Genomic DNA, 24529 nt, shown 5'->3' with positions numbered 1-24529 from the left:
GCCTTTTGAGTCCTTCTATGAACATACTTGCCTAAGTGTCTGCTTGATTACCTGTATGTAATTCTGTTTTCTCTTTTGATTTGCATTGTGGTAAGAGCATTTACTATGAGATCTACTCTCTTTACAAATTTCTGTTCCAGGACAATGTTGTGCTTTCTACCAAGGTGGCATCAGTGAGGTGGGATGGGCAGATAATTGGAAACAGACCTATTTGTAGACAGTTGCCCTAATCCAGTGTATTTTGACAAATTATTTCATGAGTCTGAGGTCATCTTTATAAGGGAGGAGATGACCCCTACCTAAGAGTTCTCTGGTAAAGACTCAGCAGTGGGGTGTGTGCAGCACCCAGTGCAGACCCTGGCACCTGGGACACATCAAAAAATGCTGATCTGTACTGTCATGTGCAATAACCATATGGCCTCTGCTCTGTGTGGATCTGGATGCATGGGTGGTGATCTGAATGATCAGACAGGGCTCCAAACTAGGCTCATGCTCTACACTCACCACACTGGTATTTGAACGTGGGGTACTGCCTGTTCATTTTCTTTCTTTCTTTGGAAAATGCATCTTTCTTTTCTAAAGTTTACTTATTTAAATTCAAGTTAGTTAACATAGAGTGTAGTATTGGTTTCAGGAGTAGAACCCAGTGATTCATCTCTTACATATAACACCCAGTGTTCATCCCAACAAGTACCCTCTTTAGTGCCCATCACCCATCTAGCCCATCTCCCCTCCCACCCTCACCTCCCCTCCAGTGACCCTTAGATTGTTCTCTGTATTTAAAAGTCTCTTATAGTTTGTCTCCCTGTCTGCCTGTTCATTTTCTATGCTGCCCCACAAATCATGTAGGCGACCCTGCCTCTACAGTTTGCTTTGTCTTTGATTAGCTCATGTTAGTTCACTACTTTTTTGTTAAGTCTCTGTGAGTGGAGTACAAAAGAGGAACTCTTTGTACCAGGACTGAGCAAGGGACCAAATTTACATAAATTAAAGGTGAAGGCAGACAGGGAGGATGCTGAGTTAATTTATTGCAGATTGCTGTGTATGTTTGTGTAGAGGTAAACTTTTCTGTCTGTCTTTCCATTTTTAATCGATCCTGAATCCATCCATCCTGCCAGGAATCTATACAAAAGTTAACTAGATTTCACACAATGCTCCAAGCATGAATACTAAAGTATGTGCTAAATTCACATGGATCCTGTTCTCTGATCGTTACTAGTCCTGGGAATGTTATGGGTGTCAAATAAATAATGACAAAAGATATATACTTGACCACTATGTCGTGTGGTATGTGGAATAAGTCTTTGGAGGTTGGAGATGATGTCACAGAGGATGAGGACTGGTCTGGGCAACAGGGAATGTTGACAGTTCCCACAGCACATGGCTCACATACTCTTCCAGAAATTCCTGGGCACATAAGATGTGCTTCCCAGACTCTGTCATTCTGATCGTTGCATTGTTCTCTCTTGAGTTTACCTCCTGGATGCATCTTGGATTCCTCTCTGACTGCAGTGATCCTGAAATAGCAGAATCCCGAGGACAACCAGGATCAAGCCAGCCATGACCATGCGGATGAGATTCTCTACTGTGTAATCTTTGGGGTGGGATGCTAGGAATTGAGGACAAAGTGGTCACTGAGGTCAGGGGAGACCCAAATCAGCCCAGATCCTGTATGTCCACCCAGGGTGCCCACCTCCCCTTGACAGGACTTCATGCTCCATGCCACTTCCATAACTGAGACTTTCTCCTACTCACCAGTGTTGTGGTCTGACTTGTTTTGTGATGGGCTGATGGTGTCGACTGCTCCTGAGAGCCAAAAAAAAAGTGGAGAAAGATGAATTTCTGATGAGACTTAAACTTGTCCCCCAGGCTGCGTGTTCTCGTACCTCCCCTTGTTCTCATGCTATAACTTCTTATGCAGTCATTAATTGATACTTTTTCTGTTATATAAGGATCCTCTCTGTTCTAAATGGATTATTTCAGTCTCCCTGTCTTTTTTGAATTTAGACTTTGCTTCTGAGTTGGTTTGGAGCAGAGTCTTCCTGTGTCCCCCTAGCTCAGAATTTAGTGAGATAAATCATCTCTCAATACAGAAGTACTTGGGCTCTTGTATTCTCTGTGTTTATTCTGAGCACCTAAGCTACCTCTTGTGGATAGGATAACTTGTATTTTCAACAATTCAGGACCTAGTGTCCATGAAACAGGGGTTGGTCACAAATATAATGTGTACATATATATATATATATATATATATAGAGAGAGAGAGAGAGAGAGAGAGAGAGAATTCAATGCATACAACATAGGTTGTGTTAATTACTTGAAATGCCCTAGGTAGGAAGGAGACATGTCTGAACAATGTCAGGGTGAGGGTTGCACTTGGAGAGGACATTTAAGTTGATTCCTGAATAGGAGAAAGAGGCTGAGAGGAGCAATGTGAAGACCCAGAGAAGATGTGTGTAAATAGCAGGTCCCCAGAAAGATCTAAGCACGCTCTTCAGAAGTAAATGAAGCCATGTTTGTTGTTGTAGGAGGATCCCAGAGGAGAATAGGGAGTCAGGGTCGGGGGGGGGGGGGGCTGGTGCATGGAAGATGGGCCAGGTGTGGCAGGATAGATGAGGGATGGTGCATCATCATCATCATCATCATCATCGCCACCATCACCATCATCATCATCACCACCATCACCACCACCATCATTATCGGTGGCATCTTCATCACCACCGTTATCATCATCATCCCCATTATCATCATCACCACCACCATCATCAATATTACCACCATCATCATCACCACTGTCCTCCTCCTCTTCTTCTTCCTTCTCCTCCTCCTCACTGTCTCTAACTCTGTTTGTCAATCCTAACTCTGAAAACGAATGTAAGATTTCAAGGTAGGACACTAGTCATTTGATTTTTATCTTCAAAGACCATCTGTCTCCTCTCCATATAAATGTCCAGAACCAAGGATGTCACACTTCTGGTCTCAAAGCCATAAAGAGCAGAGAAAATCAGTTTTGTTATAAAACTGGTGAGCACAAAATTAGGTAATCCTGCAAACCTATTTCAATCCATTTCACATAATATGCAACAAGATAAAAAAAAACAAAAAAAATGCAACAAGATAAAAAAATTATAGATCAGTCTAATTATAAATCTCCATGTGAAAATTCTACATAAGCTTATAGAATTCACAGAGTATGAATGAAGAATACACATCATTCAGTGAGCTAGTATGCAAATCTTTGGTACCAAGAAGTCTTTCAAATGTATCTCACTGGGGCTATAAATTTAAAAGAATAAGCCTGGAGTTGTACAAGCCCAGAAATAATTCTTAATTTATACTGAGTAAAGAATTTTTTTCTGAAGCACCTGGGTGGCTCGGTTGGCTAAGCTTCCCACCTTGGCTCAGGTCATGATCTCATGGTTCACAGGTTTGAGCTCTGGGTCAGGCTCTGTGCTGACAGCTAGGAGCCTGGAGCCTGCTTTGGATTCTGCGTCTCCCTCTCTCTGCCCCTCCCCCACTCGTGCTCTGTGTTTCTCTTTCTCAAAAATAAATAAACATGAGGAAAAAAGAAAAGATTTTTTTTTCTAATGAAACCTGAATGTAACAGAAAAATAGACTGAAATGGACAGGTTAGTATCACTATATGTATAAATATATAGTTTTTTTAGGTTTGCCTTAAAATAATTAGGGCTATCAATGAAGATATTTTCTTAAAGCAACACTGAGTTTTGTATTAACGTCTTACATTGTCATCATTATTATAAGGTATTTGCTGTAAGTAAACTTGGTGCACAATCTGGAAATGAAGAGGTAAGTTTCTTTTTTTTAAGTTTGATAAAATTATTATCAGTAAATCAAAGCAGATCAATTGTAAAGCAACTGAAAAGTGGAGAATCTGTACTGAGTTAATAGAATCATAGAATATAAAACTAATTTAACCAAACCAGTATCGTTTTGTATATACTTAACTATTATCTAGAAAGTATAAAGAAAAAAATCATACTTATAAATGAATAAAGTAGTTGAACTACTTTTAAGCTTTGAGTGTAGACAAAATAATGAATAAAACGTTAGAATGTGTCTGCATCATTTATAAACCTCATTTCTAAGCATTTGTATAAAAGAAAACTTCATAAGGGCAGCAGAGTGGTGCCCACAGGTGGGGATACTTCTCTTTAGGGGATTGTCTCGTGGGGGCTCCACCTGCACCCACAGCAATTTCCACCTTGGCCTGGGCAGCTCCAGTCATGATATGAGAGGGCTCAGGTGTGGGTGGTCTGCCCTCTATGACCGTCCCAGATCCCCACCTCCACCAGCCCAGCATCCTCACTGTGCTCCAAGTCAGGCCTGCACACCAAGCGCTGCCATCCCACCCCCTCTCCATCCTGTATCCCACACATTCTCCACACCTGGCTGGAGGCCTAAGGATTGTGGTGACAAGGGCTGGGTGGCTTTTAGGAGAAAATCCCACGGTTTTGTGTGAGATGAGGAGGAACTGAGATGCTAAATCGATGGGGATTTCTGTTCTCCATCGTACTGGGACTTCCTCTTGCCCTGCTGAGACCCAGGCCAGATGCACAAAATCACATGGACCTGCATCTCCCACACCTTTCTGAACCTTCCCACGTCTGAGTTCTGGGGAGAGGCAGGACAGTGGGAGGCCAGAAATGGGATCACTGCTGGCAGCCCCCCCTCTTCAGACAGGGAGCACCTATCTTAGAAGCTCCACCTCTCGGGAGAGCTGAGCCCACGAAGACTCAGCCCCACAGGGCATCCTCGTCTGTCCTACCTGCCTTCCAGTTGAGCAGCTACCCTGCCCCTGCCCCTGGCTAGCAGCCAACACCCTGCTTCTGAGCCAGAGACACCAGGAGGTAAGTGGGTGGGACCTCTGCCTTGCAACCTCAGTCTGACCTAATTTCCTCTCAGGGTCGAGGGATCTAAGTCCATGCCTCTCTCTCCTCAGCCCTGTCTGAGACTGCAGGGGTGGCGATTCCCCTGGTGAGAGGTCCCGCCTATCCCAGCTCTCCTGGGTGGACCCTCCTCTGTGGAACTGCCCCTTGTGATAGTCTTATTGCATCCTGTCTCAGAATTTCCTGTAGACAGCATCCTGAGCTGGCCTTTTCTGCCCAGAGAGGACAGCAACAGGGAGGGACTCCTCACCTAGGACCCGGGTCCTGCTGCGAATCACCATCTCAGGGAGCACTGAGACCCCCTCCACCCCATACCTCATAATCAAAGGACAGGGAGGTGAGGTGGTGCTGCTCCCCTAGCTGGGCCATCACCCTCTCCCTCTGCCATGACCACCCCAGCCCTCCTCCCCCCCGCCTCAGAGACCCTGGACCTGGTGGTCGCTCTGACATCTCTGAAACACAGGAAGGAAAGCCCTTAGACAGATGCCACTGTGACTCACCAGCTGTTGAGCTGGGATCTGTGGGTGGGGGGCTGGGGCCTCCAGAGGTTCCTGAGGAAAGAGGCAGTAGTTGAGTAGGGGACTGAGGCTTCCCTTAGAGATCCCGTCTCTGCTCAGTCTTCTCCCTCATGTGCCCCATGACCCAGCCTCAGAGCCCCTGGACATATGTAGTCACCCAGGCATCTCTACTGGAATCTCAGTTCCCCTGAGACACAGGATTGTTTCTGAGTATCTGAGAGGGTGTTAGATCCTCTGAGGGGCTCTCAGAACTGATCTTGGGTGATCTGTGCTCAGAAGGAGCACAAACAGCCCAGTAGCACAACAATCTTGAGTTGGATCCTGTGGGCGGGTGGGGGGGGGTGGGGGGGGGGATTGGGGCTAATCCAGGAGTCCCCATCTCACTCAGACTTCTTCTACACCTGCCCTGTGGCCTCCCCATGACCCTCCCGCTGCTCACCTGGCATCTTTAGACCCAGGAGAAGGACAAAGGGTGGGCAGGTGTGAGAGGGTTTCCGTTGACCTACTGAGGGGCAGATCGCCCTTTGAGTGGCCCTCTTTGGAGCGCCCCTCCCCCCCACCGGCTCCCATCCCAGCCCAGGTAACTCTTGAGGACAGAGCCCTGAATAGATCATCAGGACACAGAGGGCATAGGGCCGGACTCCCTCACCTGAGACCAGGAGCTCCAGGGGATCACTGGAGAGTGACCACATGTGGGGGGTGTTTCTGAAATAGCCATAGCATCTGAAGGTCCACCTGACGTTGGGAGTTATGGGGCCCACAGGAAACAGGGCCTGGAACTGCCCACTGGCGGGTCGCTGGGAGTCCAGGGTCCAGGTGGTTCTGGGTTCTCCTTCCTTCATCAGGACGAACCTATGGAATCCCATCCATGAGGTGCACTGGAGGGTCACCTTCCCTCCTGAGGTCACCATGGGGCTGGGCAGGGCTGAGAGACGGGGTTTGCCATGGAATCCTAGGAGAGGAGGAAGGGACACGTTAAATAGGACACAGATCCCCCCACAGTATCACCAGGGCTGGGCTGTGAGAGGGAGACACTCTGAGAGAAGACCCCCTCCCTGAGGGCAGAGCCTGCGGCGGGGACCCTGAGGGGGCTCGCACCTGTCACCACCAGCTCCAGGGGGTCACTGCGCTCTGACAAGCCAGCGGGGCTCCGATAGGAACAGTGATATTGGCCTGCATACTGCTCTGTCATGTATATGATGGAGAACTTGGCCTTGTCCCTGGGCTCCACTGTGGGTTGTCTGTCCCAGGGCACTGAGTGTCCATCTTTATCCAGATAGAACTCCACGGCCTCCAGGGTCCCCTGACACCAAATGTTCACAGCGCTACCCCAGGGGACCACAGAGCCTGGCTCAGCCCAGATGGAGGGTGTGGGGAGGGTCCCTGGAAGGAAACAGAGGCTGTATCACAAGACCTTCCCCACCTTCAGTTCTTAGCTCAGCCCCAAACCCCCAGACGTCCCCTCTCCATCTGCCCAGAACTGCTGTCCTCCATTCCCAGCTGCCTGGTGGGTGACCCCCGTCCCCAGTGAGGAGGTGGGATGGGACACCTGGGGACACACTCACCTGCCTGCGCTCGGGTCCTGGGGCCCACACTCAGACCTGGAAGAGAGTTCCTGTGAGAGGGTTGCCCCAAATCCTGAGCAGAACCCCTCCTCCCCATAAGCCTCCTGTGCCTGGGGTCTCTGAAACCCAGGGCCTGGCTGTGACGCGGGTCCCTCCCAGACTAGGGCATCCCCTCCCCTCCTGAGATCTCACCGAGGAGGAGCAGGGCCGTGAGGGTGGGGGTCATGGCGTCTCTGCCTCTGGCCCCGGCTGTGCAGAGGGAGGGACCTTGGTGCTTGGAGGACAGACAGAAGCACAGGGTGTGGCCACTTGGGGGCTGGTCTGCCTGGTGATGGGGTTGTCACGTCAGCAGCCCCACAGGAAGGGGAACAGCCTGTTTCCAGGGGCCCAACTCTGGTGTCCATGATGGTGCAGCAAGTGGACCCAAGGCTTCCTGAGATGTCCCATCCAGGTGAGGAGACCAGGGCACGTCCTTCCCTCCCAGAGCCTCCCTTACGGGTTCTCCTTCATTCTCAGCACATCCCCGGGGGTCCTCACCTCCCACGGGGTCCCCAGGCCCCAGAGATGCTGCAGGGGGTGTGGGTTCCGGCTCCTCTGCAGCCTCATGTCAGTGCAAACACAGCTGTGACATTTCTGCATGGCTCAGGTCAAGGTCACGTGGTGATGCACACAGAGGAGAAATATAGCGAAATAGAGAAGGAAGTAAGATTTCACTCTTGGCCCCAGATTTGGGTTTTCTTTGTTTGTCAGCATTCATGGACTTCTCTATTTCCCTGTGACAGCGTCCATGCCCCAAGCATGGAAACACGCCTGTGAGTCCCTCCTGCTTCCTCAGTGCCCCTTGCCTCTGGGGCAGAGCCCTCCTCCCCATTCTGGGGGCCTGCCTATAAGATTTAGGGGACAATGCTTAGATTAAGTCCCCAATTTGTCGGGGAGAATTCTTTATTGAAATATTTGTCTCCTCCCCATTATGCATGTGAACGGAGCAGTAATGTAATTAGATATTTCCCCCCATTTTTTTTACGTTATTTTACATCTAAGCGTACGTGGGAGAGCAAAGGGTGATATTCTTGTTACGAAATGTACGGGAATGCATTTGCTATAAAAATGTCTATACCAATGGTGTTTGTCATCCATAATTGTTCGGAGGCGCTCACAGTAAAATTTGCTGGGCCCAGAGTGAGTTTTGTGGGATCGTTTTAACCGGCAGTGTAACTGATTTAAAAGCTCAAAGGTGGGGCATCCGGGTGGCTCGGTGGGTTAAGCGTCCGACTTCGGCTCAGGTCATGATCTCACGGTTCATGGGTTCGAGCCCCGCGCCGGGCTCTGGGCTGACAGCTCGGAGCCTGGAGCCTGCTTCTGTGTCTCCCTCTGTCTCTGCCCCTCCCTTGCTCTCTCTCTTAAAAATAAACATTAAAAAAGAAAAAAGAAGAGGCCCAGAGAGCGCTCTCTCCGTCTCTCTCTATGTGCTCACAGCGAGCAAAGGCCAGGCGAGCACGCAGGAAGAAGGGGCTCCCTGCAACCCCAGCCGACATCCCAAACCAGACAGCAGCCGTGCCGGCATCTTCCCTGAAACTTCCGTACCTTAAACCACCCAGTCTGCGATCTTTGTTAACAGAAGCCGGAACAGACGAATGCAGATTTCAGTACCAAGAAGTGCGGTGCTGTGGGAACAAATATCCAAAATGCGGAAGCAGCGGGGGGCACCCGGGCAGCTCAGTCCGTTAGGCGCCCAACTCTTGGTTTCCGGCTCTGCTCATGATCTGTTTGTGGGATCAAGCCCTGGTTGGGGCCCTTTGCTGACAGCGTGGAGCCTGCTTGGGATTCTCTCTCTCTCTCCCTCTCTCTCTCTCTCTCTCTGCTCCTCCCCCACTCACGCTTGAGCCCTCTCTCAAAATGAATAAATACAACTTAAAAAAGAAAAAAGATGCGGAAGCTTTGAGAGTGACAACGGAAAGAGGCTGGAGGAGTTTAGAAATGCCAAACAGAAGTATGGGCGGGTAAGTCCGTTCGGGCAGGACCTCAGGCCAAAATGAAGAACGAGGCTCTGGATCGTGGGGAAAAACGTGACCCCTGTTTGAAAGCGGCAAAGAACGTGGCTGAGCTGTGTCTTGACGTTTGTGGAGCACAGGGCAAGCGCCCCACACAGTCGCATGTTTCGCTGAGGAGACGCCTAAGCAAAGGGTTGGCGTGTGCCCGGAGCAACGCGGGTGGGGGCCCCCCTGAGACTCCAGAGCGGGCAGGTGGATGGAGGCACGGACTGTTGAGCCAGAGGACACAGAACAAAGAGCGGGAAGACTGTCCGACAGATGAGAGAGAGGAGCCAACATTAAGGGACCGTAGGAGCGGACGTGCGGCCAGGGGACGGGGACTGTCCCCTGGGACAGCGGGAATGAAAGCCGTCAAGCCTTCTCGGACTCTACCAGATGGGACGGTGGGCTTGTCTACAAACGTGTGCTGGTTTTCCAGAAGAGGGAAGAATGTCCCCCAAAGGCAATTCAGAGGTCAGGCTGGCTCCTTGGTTTCAGTTTGGAAACTGCCTCAGTTTCCACAGGGCAGGCCCTGCGCAGAGCCTTGGGGGGGTCCTCACCCAGAAGGACCACGCACCGTGCACCACGGAGGTGGCGCCGTGCCACGGAGGGGCTGGCGGGCAGAGCCTGGAGCCCAAGAGGGTCATCCTGGAGCCTGCCGATCTATGGAAGCTGCGTTGCTCCATTTCGAACACCGTCACCTCTGTCTTCTTTCTTATCGCTTCCTCAGGGAGTGGGAATTCTCTCTCCTACCCCTGCCCCGGCTTTGTGCTCTGGAGGCACATCACTTGTCTGGCTCACGGGTTCCCACCTGCAGAGGAATTCTGCCTTAGAAGGAGCCATACCCCGAAGCTCCCCCATATCTGATTTTGTAAGATATTTAGATGCAACTCTGGATGTTAGATTTGACTGTTGACGCTGGAATTAGTGTAAATTTGGGGGAGGGGCGGGCTGTAGGGATGGCATGAATGTACTTTGCGTGGGAGAAGGACGTGAATCTTGGGGGAGGGACACAGGGTGGAATGAAACTGTCTGGGTATCTATGTCCCTCCCCCCTCCAGAAGCCTTAACTCCCAGTGTGGTTGCGTTTGGAGAGGGGGCCTCTAAGGAATAATGAAGGTTGGTGAGATCATAAGGGTGGGCGGCCAAAGAAGGTAAGTGACCCTATAAGAAGAAACAGGAGGGCTCTCTCTCTTTCCCTCACACACCCACCGAGGAAAGGCCACACGAGCAGCCGTCCGTCAGCCGTGCGGAGAACCCTCGAAGGACGCCAGACCACCAAACATGTCAGCACCTTGGGCTTGGGCTTCCGCACTCCAGAATTATGAAGAAATACATTTCTGTTGTTTAACGACACCGCCTCCCCCGTCTATGGTATCTTATTACAGCAGCCCAAGCTCACGCAATTGATTGTTCTCTTTTTTATTCTTTGTGATCAGCGTAAGGTCTTCTGATTTTCACCCACTGCCATGGGATGAATTTGCTGTCCTTTCTCGAGCTCCCATAGAACATTGCCTGCGTTGTTGACTTTCAGGCTCTCTTCTCTTGGCACTAATTGCATTCAGGCACTGACTTTCCCCATTTCGTCTTGGCATACGGCATTTACATTACCATTTAGGGAAAACTATGCTTTGATGTAGAATTTTTGCATTGTCATGGGAGTAAAAAAAAAAAAAAAAGAAGTCCTATCTTCATCTGTGGCTGGCTTCTCTTGTCCACTGGTTATTTAGAAGGGTTTTCTTTTCTTTCTAAAAATACGGAGCTGATATTTCTCTTCATCTGGCGAATTAGATGACTTCTGAAGCTCCAGGATATCCTGCTCCCATATGAGAGGTCCCCAGGCGCAGGGGGTATTATTAGCTGAGTGTCGTTGGGGGCAGCCTCACTGCATCCTGGGGTTCCTGCAGTCCCCTCCCTGGAGTGTGGGGTGTGCGTCCTTCCTGGCCAGAGTGGCATACATGATGGGCTCTGCGGGCAGCTCCCCTGCCCGTGAGGAAGGGGGTGCACTTGTCTCCTGTTCAAGATTCAGGCTGTTCAGCTGGGCATAGGTCACATCCTGGGGGTCTTCAGATGCCGCAGCCTGGAGGGCGGGGAGTGGGAGTCAGGTATGTGACAGGTGGGGGAGCCGGGGTGCCAGGAGCAGCAAGAACCCACCTGACTGTTCTCTCCCACTTGTCTGTCCAACAATCCCTCCCAAGGGGGAAGGAAGAGTGGCCACCCCCACCCCTGAGTGGTTCCCCTGGGGCACAGTCACTCCCCTGGGGGACTCACTGTCACGGTTCTGCTGTGGGATCCGGGGAGGGGGGGTGGAACTCGTCCACTATGTCCTTCTTCACTTACCTGTCCACCTAGATGCCAGAGATAATTTTAAAACATAAATCGGATGAGGGCGCCTGGGTGGCTCAGTTGGTTGAGCGTTGGACTTCGGCTCAGGTCATGATCTCATGGTTCGTGAGTTCAAGCCCCACATCGGGCTCTGTGCTGACAAGCTTACAGCCTGGAGCCTGCTTCGGATTCTGTGTCTCCCTCTCTCTCTGCCCCTCCCCCGCTCACACTCTGTGTCTCTCTCTCTCCAAAATAAATAAACATGAAAAAAAACCCCAAACCATAAATTGGATCATGTGAATCCCTGGCTTGGGTACTTTTGTACTCATGTGACCTCAAGTAGGGTCTCAATCCTCACAATCACTATTGTGCAGTGCACAAACTATACAACCATCCCCGGCAGCACTACCATTATGGACAACCAGCAGTTAAAAGGAGACCGAGAAGAAGGGGCCCACGTGATGTCAGAAAAAAGCCACTGAGAAGTGGTGTCCCAGCAGCCTGCGTGTATCACCTTTCAAGAGGAAAGGTGAGGTCAGATGCTGCTGAGTTGAAGGATAGGAAGCTGGAGAGGCAGCCCATGGATTTAGCTAATTAACAAGGCTGTGCTGGGGGCCCTGGACAGGAGCTGGGGCTCACCCGACTGTCCATCTGTCTGTCTTCCTCAGGTTGGGACTCTCTCACCTCAGCATCTGGAGAATGAGAAGATTCTATTTCATGCCGAGATTCCTGAAACCCTGCAGTCCCACACGCCCCTCCCACCCTCAGATAGGGAGACTGAGGCCCCACAGGGGGCAGGGATGTACCTGGAATCACACAGATTTGGCGGTCTTCATGCGAAGCCCAGAACCTGTCCCAACCCCTCCTCCTAGCCCTTTCTCCCTCCTTGCCAGTTACCCTGCTTCTCCTCCTGGACAGGAGCCACGGAGTCGGAGCTGAGGGGCGGAAAACAGGGGCATTAGGCAGCAGTGAAGCGGCTACAGTCAGAGGTGGGAGGTTGGGGGAGCATCTTTGGGGAGAAATTACCTTTTCTGCAGGGCTCTGGTCTCAGCCTCAGGATGTAGAGCACCTGCACAAAGTTAGAAATTCGCTTCTAACCCGCCCCACAACCTGGCCCCCGGGGCTGCATTAGGATCTCAGAGATCTGAGCCCTGACAAGGTTATACAGCCGCCGCCATCAATCTGGGATTCAGGGCCAACACGAAACCAAACACAAAACACACAAAACACACAAAACACACTACACTCTGACACACAAAACGTGCATGGATGATTCAAATACATTTTCTTTTTCTAAAACTGAAAGAACATCTTTAAAAGTCTAGGTCTGGGGCGCCTGGGTGGCTCAGTCAGTTAGGCAGCTGCCTCTTGGTTTTGGCTCAGTTCATGATCTCATCGTTTGTGGGTTCGAGCCCCGTGTCGGGCTCTGCACTGACAGTGCAAAGCCCGCTTGGGATTCTCTCTCTCCCTCTCTCTCTGCCCCTCCCCTGCTCTCACTCTGTCAAAATAAACGGATAAACATTAAGCATATTTTAATAAAATAAAATAAAAGTCTGTGTCTGTTCTTGGGGCACCTGGGTGGCTCAGTCGGTTAAGCATCTGACTTCGGCTTGGGCCATGATCTCACGGTTTGTGAGTTTGAGCCCCGCGTCGGGCTCTGTGCTGACAGTTCAGAGCCGGGAGCCTGCTTCAGATTCTCTGTCTCCCTCTCTCTCTGCCCCTCCCCCACTCATGCTCTGTCTCTCTCTGTCTCAGAAATAAATGAACATTAAAGTGTTCCCTCTGCCCCCATGCATTCACTAATTTACTCTATAAACTAGTGGATTTCCGTTATATTCAGTGCATTGTAATCCAATACTTGGATGCTCAGATTATTCTAGAGTTTTCCAAAGGGAGTTCCTTCCAGCTGGCTCCTGGGTCATTCTGCCCTGTCTCCATCATTCTTTGCGAATGTTTGCACTTTCTGGCACACTGAGATGCCCCGGCAGCCTCCAGTAGTCCCCCCGTCCCAACCTGGAATAAAGAGTTTCTCCGATGAAACCTAATTCCTTCTTTTTACGAAACATTTTAAAGTCGATTTGTTTATTTTGAGAGAGAGAAAGAGAGGCAGAGAGAGAAAGAATCCCAAGCAGCCTCCACGCTGTTAGTGCGGACAGGGTTGAACCCATGAACCGTGAGATCATGACCTGAGCCTATATCAAGAGTCAGACGCTAGGGGCGCCTGGGTGGCGCAGTCAGTTAAGCGTCCGACTTCAGCCAGGTCACGATCTCTCGGTCCGTGAGTTCGAGCCCCGTGTCAGGCTCTGGGCTGATGGCTCAGAGCCTGGAGCCTGTTTCCGATTCTGTGTCTCCCTCTCTCTCTGCCCCTCCCCCGTTCATGCTCTGTCTCTCTCTGTCTCAAAAATAAATAAACGTTAAAAAAAAAAAAGAGTCAGATGCTAAACTGAGCCACCCAGGAGCCCCTCCCCCCCCATTCCTTTTACTATAAGACCGTATATAAAAGCCAGAACCTGGATGGTTGTTTGCTGTCAGTGTCTAGGTTTTATTGGTGGACATAGCTGGGACATACGTGTGCGTGTGTGTGTGTGTGTGCGCGCACCCGACAACCAACACACCCATACAGCTGTTTTGTGTCCGTCGATGTGTAAGTATATCTCTTAATGAGGTCCCACTGACACTTCCAATTGCGGTACGACGGCTCAGAGTTTTTTCTAGCCGCCTGCCTTTGCACATTTATAAATCCCTGCAGATCTTGAGCAACTGGGCTCCCTTTATCCCCGACATACTTACATATTTGCTCAAAGCAACTCATCTCCCAACTACTTCCGCATCCTGCTCCCACTCCTCACCGCTGTGACCCCTCCCCCCTGCTCTTGGCCGCAGGGAGACTGCATCCCTCCCAGAGCCCCCCCTCCTCATCACCGGCGTGGTTCCTTGGGTGTTGGGTGCAGGTACCCCCATGTGGGGCACCTGCTCTCATAACTGCGCTTCCTGGGAATCCCCATCTCTGTCCCAAGGAGGTTGTGATGGGAAGAGATTCCTAGACATTTTTTTTTGTTGTTATTGTTCATTTTGGAGGCTTTTCCAAACTGAACACGTCTTTCTGTTTTGGTGCCCTATGTTGGCTGGTGCTCTAAGAAAAGCCACTTCATGTCTTTAGGGTAAGATCTCCCTTCTCAGCGAGACCAGACATCGCCATCCGCTTACCTGTCTTGCAGCATTTTTTCTGGTGCCGGAATCGGAGAAGGAGGAGGAGGACGAGGAGGGCAAGCAGCAAGATTAAGGTCACAGAGGCCCCGATCGCAATTTTCGGGTACTTTTCAAGACCTTGGACACAAGTGATGTCATGAATGAACCAATGATGTCAGTTAACTGAGCACCTACTGTGTGTGGACCCGTGCTGGGGTCTGTGCATTCATTTACCGCTAATCCCCATTATAATCATGCACCAGGGGAAGGCCACCCCGCCTTCACCCATTTCACAGACGAGGAGACCAAGGCTCAGAGCGATCAGTCAGGTGCCTCAGATCCCCCAGCCAGGAAGCGGGTGACAGAGCTGGGATTTGAACCCAGGACTGTGGGCTCCCTGTGCCCTCCTCACACTGCCCACCCTAATGGACACCTGCTTCAGGCTCTGGGCTCCTACCTTGACTGGGATGGCCTGTTCCATCGTCCCCATGTGTCCTGCCCTCTCTTGTAGCCAGAGGTGAACACACCTCCTATTGTCAGAGGCTTTGGGGTGCTCAGAACCGGGCCTGCATGGGACGGACTCCGTGCCTTCCCAGGTCCAGCCAAGACCTGTCCTCCCCGCTGCAGACCTCACACTCACAAGTGGGGCCGGTCTGGGCTTTTCAGCATGCCAGTTCCTGCACACCCCGTGGGTCTGTTCCACACAGAGGAATATTATTTCCAAGATCCCACCTAAACCTCTCAGCAAACCCGTGAGGGAGACGGTAGGAGATGCATTTAGTAAGGAGTGAAGTGGGGACTCAGACAGGGAAAGGACTTGTCCGCGGACCCACAGTCTGGAAGTGGCTCATCTGGGATTTACATCCCCTAGAGCCTGACCGCCAAGCCCTTGTTTGTTTCTGTTTGATGCTGATTTCTTTCCATCAGGGCTGCCTGGGTAAGGCCAGGCTGAGCACCACAGGGCTGGCAGAAGAGTACTGGGGACGTCACCAGCATCACTGCTCTGCTCTTCTGTGCACCCTGCAACCCACACTGTGCACCTTCCAATCCTACAGACCTAGGGCAGCGCCCCTACGGGGTCAGAGAGGACATGACCATGAAATCTGAGCCAGGACTCTCCCCTATCACAAATAGAGAAACGGAGGCCCTGATGGAAAGGGACCTGCCCCAAATCACCGTCTCAGGGAGCACTGAGAACTCTCCCCTCAAAGGGCCCTACCATGTACATCATAAACCCAGGGAGGTGAGGTGGTGAGGCTATCCGAGCTCCTCACTTCAGCCTGGCTCCTGCTCCCCCCGCTGGGCCCCCACCCTCTCCCTCTGCCACGGCCACCCCAGCCCTCCTCTGTCGGCTTGGAGCCTGGTGGTCTCCCCGGCATCTTTACTGGACTCCCAGCCCCCTTGGACGCAAGATGGTTTCTGAGCATCTCAGGGGGAGGTAGATCCTCTGAGAGGCTCTCAGACTCCCTGAGATTGTCTGTACTCCTTCTGAGCAAAGAGGCCCCAGTGACTCACTCTCTGTGGAGCCAGGTCCTGTGGGTGGGGGGCTGGGGCCCCCAGAAGTTCCTGGGAAAGAGACAAGAGGAGGGTAGGGGGCTGGAGCTTCCCAGACAGACCCCCTCTAGGCTCAAACTCTTCTGGTGGATCTGCCCTGGAGCCCCGAAAGACCCTCCTGCATCCACCTGGAGCTTCTAGTGATGGGCTTGTAGGAAGGGGCAGGGGTGGGAGGACCCCGTGGCCCTCCATTCCTCTGAGGGGTGGCTGTCCCTCTGGATGACCCTCCCTTGCAACCCCTCATTCTCAGCCTAGATCGGGGGTGTCCCACACAGAGCCTAGAGGAGACCACAGGAACACATATGGGACAGGTTCTCACCTGAGACCAGGAGCTCCAGGGGCTTACTGGGGTAGGACCACATCTGGGGGGTTTTGCTGAAATAGCCATAGCATCTGAAGGTCCACCTGACGTTGGGGGTCACGGGGCCCACAGGAAACAGGGCCTGGAACTCCCCACTAGTGGGTCGCTGGGAGTCGAGGGTCGACGAGGGCCTGGGTTCTCCTTCCTTCCACAGGACAAACCTGTCAAATTTCTCCCATGAGGCACACTGGAGGGTCACCTTCCCTCCTGAGGTCACGATGGGGCTGGGCAGGGCTGAGAGACGGGGTTTGCCATGGAATCCTAGGAGAGGAGGAGGGGGTATGTTAAATGGGGCTCAGATTCCACTCCCCACAATACCCCCAGGGCTGGACTGTGAGAGGGAGACGCTCTGGGAGCAGACCCCCTCCCTGAGGGCAGAGCCTGGGGCGGGGACCCTGAGGGGGCTCGCACCTGTCACCACCAGCTCCAGGGGGTCACTGCGCTCTGACAAGCCAGCGGGGCTCCGATAGGAACAGTGATACCGTCCTGCAGGTCTATCTGTCATGTGTGTGATGGAGAACTTGGCCGTGTTCCCAGGCTTCTTTGGGAAATGAACATCCCAGAACCCTGAGTGTTCCTCTTTATCCAGAAAGAACACTTGGGCCTCCAGGATTCCCTGACACCAAATGGTCACAGCACTACCTCGGGGGACCACAGAGCCTGGCTCAGCCCAGATGGAGGGTTTGGGGAGGGTCCCTGGAAGGAAACAGAGGCTCGGTCACAAGACCTTCCCCACCCCCAGTTCCCAGCTCAACCCCAAACCCACAGACGTCCCTCTCCATCCGCCCAGAACTGCTGTTCTCCATTCCCAGCTGACTGGTGGGTGACCCCTGTCCTCTGTGAGGAGGTGGGATGGAACACATGGGGACACACTCACCTGCCTGCGCTCGGGTCCTGGGTTCCACACTCAGACCTGGAAGAGAGAGTCCCTGTGAGAGGATGGCCCCGAGTCCTGAGCAATACCCCTCCTCCCGATGACCCTCCTGTGCCTGAGGTCTTTGACTGCCCAGGGCCTGGTTGTGACGCGGGTCCCTCCCAGACTAGGGCATCCCCTCCCCTCCTGAGATCTCACCGAGGAGGAGCAGGGCCGTGAGGGTGGGGGTCATGGCGTCTCTGCCTCTGGCCCCGGCTGTGCAGAGGGAGGGACCTTGGTGCTTGGAGGACAGACAGAAGCACAGGGTGTGGCCACTTGGGGGCTGGTCTGCCTGGTGATGGGGTTGTCACGTCAGCAGCCCCACAGGAAGGGGAACAGCCTGTTTCCAGGGGCCCAACTCTGGTGTCCATGATGGTGCAGCAAGTGGACCCAAGGCTTCCTGAGATGTCCCATCCAGGTGAGGAGACCAGGGCACGTCCTTCCCTCCCAGAGCCTCCCCTACGAGTTCTCCTTCATTCTCAGCACATCCCCGGGGGTCCTCACCTCCCACGGGGTCCGCAGGCCCCAGAGATGCTGCAGGGGGTGTGGGTTCCGGCTCCTCTGCAGCCTCATGTCAGTGCAAACACAGCTGTGACATTTCTGCATGGCTCAGGTCAAGGTCACCGTGGTGATGCACACAGAGGAGAAATATAGCGAAATAGAGAAGGAAACGTAAACCCTCTCCTGGTCCCAGAGTGTGGGCTTTCTTTCTGTCACAGCCTTCATGGACTTCTCTATTTTCCTATGTCAACATCCACCTCCACTTCCTGGGAACACGCCCATGAGTCCCTCCTGTCTCTCAGTGCCCCTTGTGTCTGGGGCAGAGTCCTCCTTCCCCTTCTGGGGCCCTGCATGAAGATGTTTATTTATTTGGGTTAGAGCTCTGATGTCGGAGGACGTGGTAACCTTTATCTAAATATTCATCTATTACCCGGGGTGTCTGGGTGGCTCAGTCAGTTAAGCGTCCGACTTCAGCTCAGGTCATGAGCTCACAGTTTGTGACTTCGAGCCCTGCGTTGGGCTCTGTGCTGACAGCTCAGAGCCTGGAGCCTGCTTCGGATTCCGTGCCTCCCCCTCTCTCCGACCCTCCCCCATTAGCACTCTGTGTCTCTCTCTCTCAAAAATAAATGAACATTAAAAATATTTTCAAAAAATTAAAGGAGATATTTAATTTTTGATGCAAGAATATGGCTCATGTTACAGAAATATAGGCAAGTCGTGAAACGATTAAGAAGTTTCAGAGATGAAAATCCAATAAAATCAATACATTCAAAAAATCCATTCCAGGGGGCCTGGGTGGCGCAGTCGGTTGAGCGTCCGACTTCAGCCAGGTCACGATCTCGTGGTCCGTGAGTTCGAGCCCCGCGTCAGGCTCTGGGCTGATGGCTCGGAGCCTGGAGCCTGTTTCCGATTCTGTGTCTCCCTCTCTCTGTGCCCCTACCCCGTTCATGCTCTCTCTCTGTCCCAAAAATAAATAAAAACGTTAAAAAAAAAATTAAAAAAAAAATCCATTCCATTAGGGACGAGGCAGAGCTGAAGAGCCATTTATAAAACTGGAATACAATATTGAAGAAATGTTCCAGAATGCAGCATACAGAGACCACAAAGGGAAATTCAAGATACTTAGGGAATAGAACGAGTAGGGCCAATGTCCTATGTGTTGTGTCGGAAGGAAAGGTGTCAGAGGGCAACCTAGCAACAGCTGAAGAGAGACAACTGAACATTTACAGAGACCAGGAGACAACACCCCACTGAGTGTTAGGATGCATATATTTTTAAATTTTTTTAACGTTTATTTATTTTTGAGACAGAGAGAGACAGAGCATGAACAGGGGAGGGGCAGAGAGAGAGGGAGACACAGAATTGGAAGCAGGCTCCAGCCTCTGAGCTGTCAGCACAGAGCCCGACGCAGGGCTCGAACTCACGGACCATGAGATCATGACCTAAGCCGAAGTCGGACGCTTAACCGACCGAGCCACCCAGGACCCCCTCCCCTTTTTTTTTTTAATTTAAAAAAAATTTTTTTTATGTTTATTTATTTTTGATACAGAGAGAGAGCATGAAGAGGGGAGGGTCAGAGAGAGAGAGAGGGAGAGACAGAATCTGAAGCAGGCTCCAGGCTCTGAGCTGTCAGCACAGAGCCCAACGCGGGGCTTGAACTCACAGATCGTGAGATCATGACCTGAGCCAAAGCAGAGGCTCAACCAACTGAGCCACCCAGGCGCCCCTAATTTTTTTTTTAACGTGTATTTATTTTTGAGACAGAGAGAGACAGAGCATGAACAGGAGGATGCATGTATTTTTAAATGACATGCACCAGACCCTTCGTTGTAAATGAAGAAAATGGAGATGTGTTTGAGGGGGTAAGAACTTTGCCAACGTCGTCCCTCTCCAGGTGGCACGGTCAGGGTCTGAACCAGCCGACGTGGAAAGGGAGAGTGGTGAGCGGGGGCCCACTCAATGCCAGCCAGCTGCAGCCCAAGGGCGCTCTCCACTCCCCACGTGCGAAAACCCACACCTCCCTGCACACCGCGGCCAGATATTTTGTGCAGACTCAGAAAACAAACCGGGGTCTGTGGGCAAGAGAGAAGCCACAAATATGTAGCAAAGCAAAAGAGCTGTTCCAGCAGCCAGCCTGGTGGGTTGCAAGAACCAGAAAGGAAATACAAGCTCACGAATTTCGTAAGAAGGAAGGACGGATGAAAACTATCTCCTGCCTGAAGAAAACAACTAAAGATTTACGGAGGTGAGCACCACCTCAGATGCTAAAACGGCCACGCAAAACTCCGAGGACCGTGGGAGTCAAGGACACGCATCACCACCAAAAGATAAGGACAGCCTCCCAGTAACCGAGCTCACACTCGGACTTTTGCAACACAGCTGACGACGGTTTCAAAACAGCCGCACTGAGGAAACTCATCGGGCTATGGGAACACACAGAAAGACAAAGAAATAAAGAGAGCGATAGGTGAACAAAAAGAGAAATTTAACAAAGAGATAGCAGTCGTACAAAAGAACCAAACACAAATTCTAGACTAGAGGAATTCAGTTAATGAAATTAAAAAAAAAAAAATGCGGGGCGCCTGGGTGGCTCAGTCGGTTGAGCGTCCGACTTCAGCCCAGGTCACAATCTCGAGATTTGTGGGTTCAAGCCCTGCGTCGGGCTCTGGGCTGACGGCTCAGAGCCTGGAGCCTGCTTTGGATTCTGTGTCTCGCTCTCTCTCTGCCCCTCCCCCGCTCATGCTCTGTCTCTCTCTCTCTCTCTCTCTGTCAAAAATAAATAAACATTAAAAAAATGTTTTTAATGCACTGGAGACCCTCTGTGGCAGAATGGAATAATTAAGGCTACAGAAAAGGAAGAGAGAGGGAGAGAAGTGGGCAGAAAACTTATGTAAAGAAATAACCGAGAAGGAACGGTTTTCGATGATAGATTCTGTAAGGGTTAAATTGTAGTGTAGGGCTAACCTGTAGCCTTGAGAAACAACAGCTTAGTTTTAACACTATAGGTTAAGAGATAACAGCCTTAGCCTATCAATCAAGGATGTGATTAGTGTTTGATCGGATTGGGGCAAGGGCCTGTTTGAACTGTTTCCGCCTGGGAACTATCCCTTTGTTCTGTTCCCAGGTGATAATAAGACGATGTGGTCGGCCCTAAAAACTCTGTACCCTGGCTGTTCGAGACCGCACTCTGGTCAAGAGTGTCGGTCCCGATCGGTGTGTTTGTCTTGCCTCTCATTGCGATAAATTGAATTTTCTCTCTTTTTTTCCCCCTTTAGGTGGTCTAACTAAAAGTTTGTCAATTTGGTTTCTCTTTTCAAGTAACGAACTCAGTTTCCTTGATCTTTTCTTTTTTCTTTCTTTTTTTCTTTCCCTATTACACTTATTTCTACTCCCATCTCTATTTCCTTCCTTCTGCTAACTTTGGGATTCATTTATTTATTTATTTTTTGTCCTTCTAGGTTTGAGGTTGGGTTGTTTATTTGACATCTTTCCAATTTCTTAATATATGCATCCATGACTATAAACTTCCCTCTCAGAAGTGCTCTTGCAACAGCCCATAGGTCTTGCCCTGTTGTGTTTCCATTTTCGTTTAGGGATGTTTTTTGCTCCTGTTACAAATGTTTTCTTGGGTCACGTGTTGTTCACCAGTGTTCTGTTGAGCACCTGCAGCCTCTGGAAGGGACACAGCCCTGCTGACACCTTCACGTGGCCCGGTGGGACCGTGTCAGGCTTCTCCGCACAGAACCGCCCGGGCATAAACGAACACTGTTGTCAACACTGAGTTCGTGGCGGTTTATTTCACAGGAAGCTGGAAGAGTGGAAAGTGGGGTAACAAAGCTATAGCTGGAACGGGCTGACTTCCATCCAAGAAAGGAGGTAAGTAGCAGGATGTGTCTGTGGACTTCCCTTTCCACGGATCATGCGTTCCATCTGAGAACCCGGAAGTAACAAAAATAGCCACCTGCACTATGTGGGGGCGTGGGGCAAAGGGGAGGGGGTGAGGAGGGTCATCTCGAATGTCCCAATTCGGGGAGTTTTCGCTTTTGAAACCTACGAACGTCCTGCACGTTCCAAAACACAGTTAAATCATACAAGACGGGGAGAGCACACTCTGACACGAATATGAACACGTCAAGGTAAAGATACGCTTACACCCGATCAACAACAAAGCCACAGGGCGAAGCGAAAATGTAATTACGTTAATTTATCAGGAGCAGGGATTTGAAGTGGGAGAAATACAAGTGTAACCTAAAAAGTCCACTGAGGCCCCTGAATGGCTCCGTCGGTTAAGCATCCGACTCTTGATCTCCGCTCAGGTCTTGATCTCAAGGTTGTGAGTTCAAGCCCTGCACTGGGCTCCATGCTAGACATGAGGCTTCCTAGAAGAAGGATGGGAGGGGATGGGAGGAGAGAGGAGAGGACAGGACAGGACAGCACATCGAGGCTGGGAATACCCCCGTGAAAGCACACTACCCATCCTCCCTGAGTGTTAACTGGCTCCCTAAGTAACAAAAAAGCCCAGTAGCCTGAGTTCACATAACCTGCACATCTTGTTCTGTAAATACGGTTCCCCGGTAAAAGAACTCTTGCAGAAAAGGTGGGTTCCTGGTCCAGGGCAGGAGGGACACGAGATGAGTCTGGGACTCCACTGAATCCGGAGAGCAAGACAGAGCTGATGATGCGCCGGGTCCCCTCGGGAAGCACGGCGCCGGGCTCAGAAGCGCCTTCCACGGCCGAGTCTGGCAAGCCGAGTGCCAAAAAGTGCAACGGGGACGCTCCGTACTCCGGGCAGGAGGCGGGGGCCCTGGCAGGCAGCCTTCCTGTCCTTCGTGCTGAGGACAGTGCTCCGGGAGACGGACACGGGTGGGGGGGCGCACAACTGCTGAAGAGAAGTCTGAGCGTGGCCCCTCCATCCCTCTGTGCTGAGAGAAAGGACACCGGAGAACCACCGCGCCGAGCCCTGCCTCCTGCAGAGATGCGGCCACGCCGGGGAAGGTCGTCCTTCATCCTGTATCCCGGCCACACTGGGACCAGCGCTGCGCACAAGCCCCCGGCCCCTGCAGAGCCGCAGAGATGGGGCCCAGGCCTCCAGAAGGCGGCCAGGCTGGGCTCCGGGCACTGGTGGTCAGAGGTGTGGGATGAGAGTCAGGGACTGAGGTCGGAACGCTGGTCAGGAGAGGTTGGCACCGGAATCCGTTTCCAGAAGCTTGGGAGACCAGGCGTCTGAGACTCCTCCTCTGCTGGAACACAGGAGCGCAGAGGGGGACACTTCCGGCAGCAGGTTCATTGGGATCGTTAAATCCTGGGGGGTCAGAACTCTGACGTGGATCTGAGCCCCCCCCCCGCCCCCTCCTTCCTGGAGACTCAACCCGTTTCGCTGCCTTTTCCAGCTGCTGGAGGCGCCCACCCTCCTGGGCACGTGGCTCCTTCCTCCGTCTGTGGAGCCCACACCTGCCACGAGGGTCCTCACTCAGCGCCAGAGCTGATGCTAATTATTGGCTTCCCTCGTCCACACCTCAGGAGCCTGCGGCTGTACTGGCGAGTGTGGATAGCGCCGGCGTGGACGCCAGGGCGCACACCCTCCAAGGCCCAGCTTCCGTTGCTTCGGCCTGCGCGCACCGCGCTGGCGTCGCCGGGTCCTTCTTCCCGCGCGCGGGGCGCTGGGACGGCCAGCTCATTGAGCGATTCTGGGCTCACTTTCCGGGGAACTGCCACCCGATTTACGCTCGCCGCGCCCCTGCATTAATTAGGGTTCCAGTTTCTCCACCTCCGCCCGGCACCTGTTACTTTCCCTAAACAATGTTCTAAATATATACAAGCCATCCCAGTGAGCTTGCGGGGGGGGGGGGGGGGGGGGGGGGGGCTACCTCAGCGGGGTTTTGGTTTCCATGTCCTTCCCTGGACTCCTGATCCCGCACAACAGGGCCCAGGAGCAGCCGGCAGACGGAGAAAGGCACAGAGCGCCCGGGGAAGAGAAGAACAGGGACGTGTGGAGACCCATGGCGGGTGCACTTGGGGGCCTCCCTGAGTAAGGCGGGTGACAGGTGTCAGTGAGAGCCGGGGGGCCCGTTCCCAGAGGGCAGCTGGGAATGCGGGGCCGCAGGATGGGGGAGGCGGGAAGTTACACCCTGGAGCCCTCCACTGAAATGTCAAATCGAAGCCCCCAGATGCTGAGATCACCAAAGGGAGAAGCGCGAGTATCGCTTAACGGCCTGAGCGGAGCGCTTGGAGCCGCTGAACTGGGGGTGAGGGGGAGGAATAGAAAAAGGGGGGGCAGGTGTGGGGTGACACGGGACCCTGTCTGAGAACCGCGGGGGACTGAGGAAGCAGTGGGGCAGGAGGAGAGGCACCCGTTATGTGCATCAGCCCCGGAGGCAAAGCTGGGACAGAGCCTGGCTGACTTGGGAGAGGCGGGGACAGTGGGGACAGTGGGGATGGAGGGCTATGAGGATAGCAGATCCTGGCGGGGGTGGAGCCCAGCGGGAGGTGCCGGTGGGACCCACAGGACTCTGAGGGATGGACGTGGGGCGGGCTCAGGGGGACTCAAGGACCCCATGTGTTCTCTGACCCGGGGCTGATGGCCCTCAGAGAAAGGGGAAGAGGGAGCTGGCGACAGTTGTTGTGGGCGAGAATCTCAGCCTGGCGGGCTGGGCTGGACCTGAG

The 24529-nt window shown here is 52.4% G+C and overlaps 2 protein-coding genes across 2 annotated transcripts; both read right to left on the bottom strand.

The window, feature by feature from the left end:
- Positions 1-1359: 1359 nt before the first annotated feature.
- LOC122495221 (leukocyte immunoglobulin-like receptor subfamily A member 5) lies at positions 1360-7219 on the bottom strand. Its single transcript, XM_043600975.1, has 7 exons — positions 7186-7219; positions 6994-7029; positions 6527-6811; positions 6078-6380; positions 5411-5461; positions 1756-1806; positions 1360-1609 (listed from the first exon to the last, which is right to left on the bottom strand). The coding sequence occupies exons 1-7, from the start codon at positions 7217-7219 to the stop codon at positions 1473-1475; spliced, it is 897 nt and encodes a 298-aa protein (XP_043456910.1). The 3' UTR covers positions 1360-1472.
- Positions 7220-10429: 3210 nt separating this feature from the next.
- LOC122494735 (leukocyte immunoglobulin-like receptor subfamily B member 4) lies at positions 10430-17810 on the bottom strand. The gene is made up of 10 exons (XM_043600131.1): positions 17525-17810; positions 17330-17365; positions 16864-17148; positions 16411-16713; positions 16053-16103; positions 14556-14675; positions 12375-12417; positions 12246-12283; positions 11988-12040; positions 10430-11103 (listed from the first exon to the last, which is right to left on the bottom strand). Exons 1-10 carry the CDS (start codon positions 17556-17558, stop codon positions 10906-10908), a joined length of 1161 nt encoding a protein of 386 aa, XP_043456066.1. The 5' UTR covers positions 17559-17810; the 3' UTR covers positions 10430-10905.
- Between the last annotated feature and the right edge of the window lie 6719 nt (positions 17811-24529).

Source organism: Prionailurus bengalensis, chromosome E2 (assembly GCF_016509475.1).
Source record: "Prionailurus bengalensis isolate Pbe53 chromosome E2, Fcat_Pben_1.1_paternal_pri, whole genome shotgun sequence".
Lineage (NCBI taxonomy): Eukaryota > Metazoa > Chordata > Mammalia > Carnivora > Felidae > Prionailurus > Prionailurus bengalensis.
The sequence above is the reverse complement of the archived record's forward strand: the minus strand, read 5'-3'. Positions and strand labels throughout refer to the sequence as shown.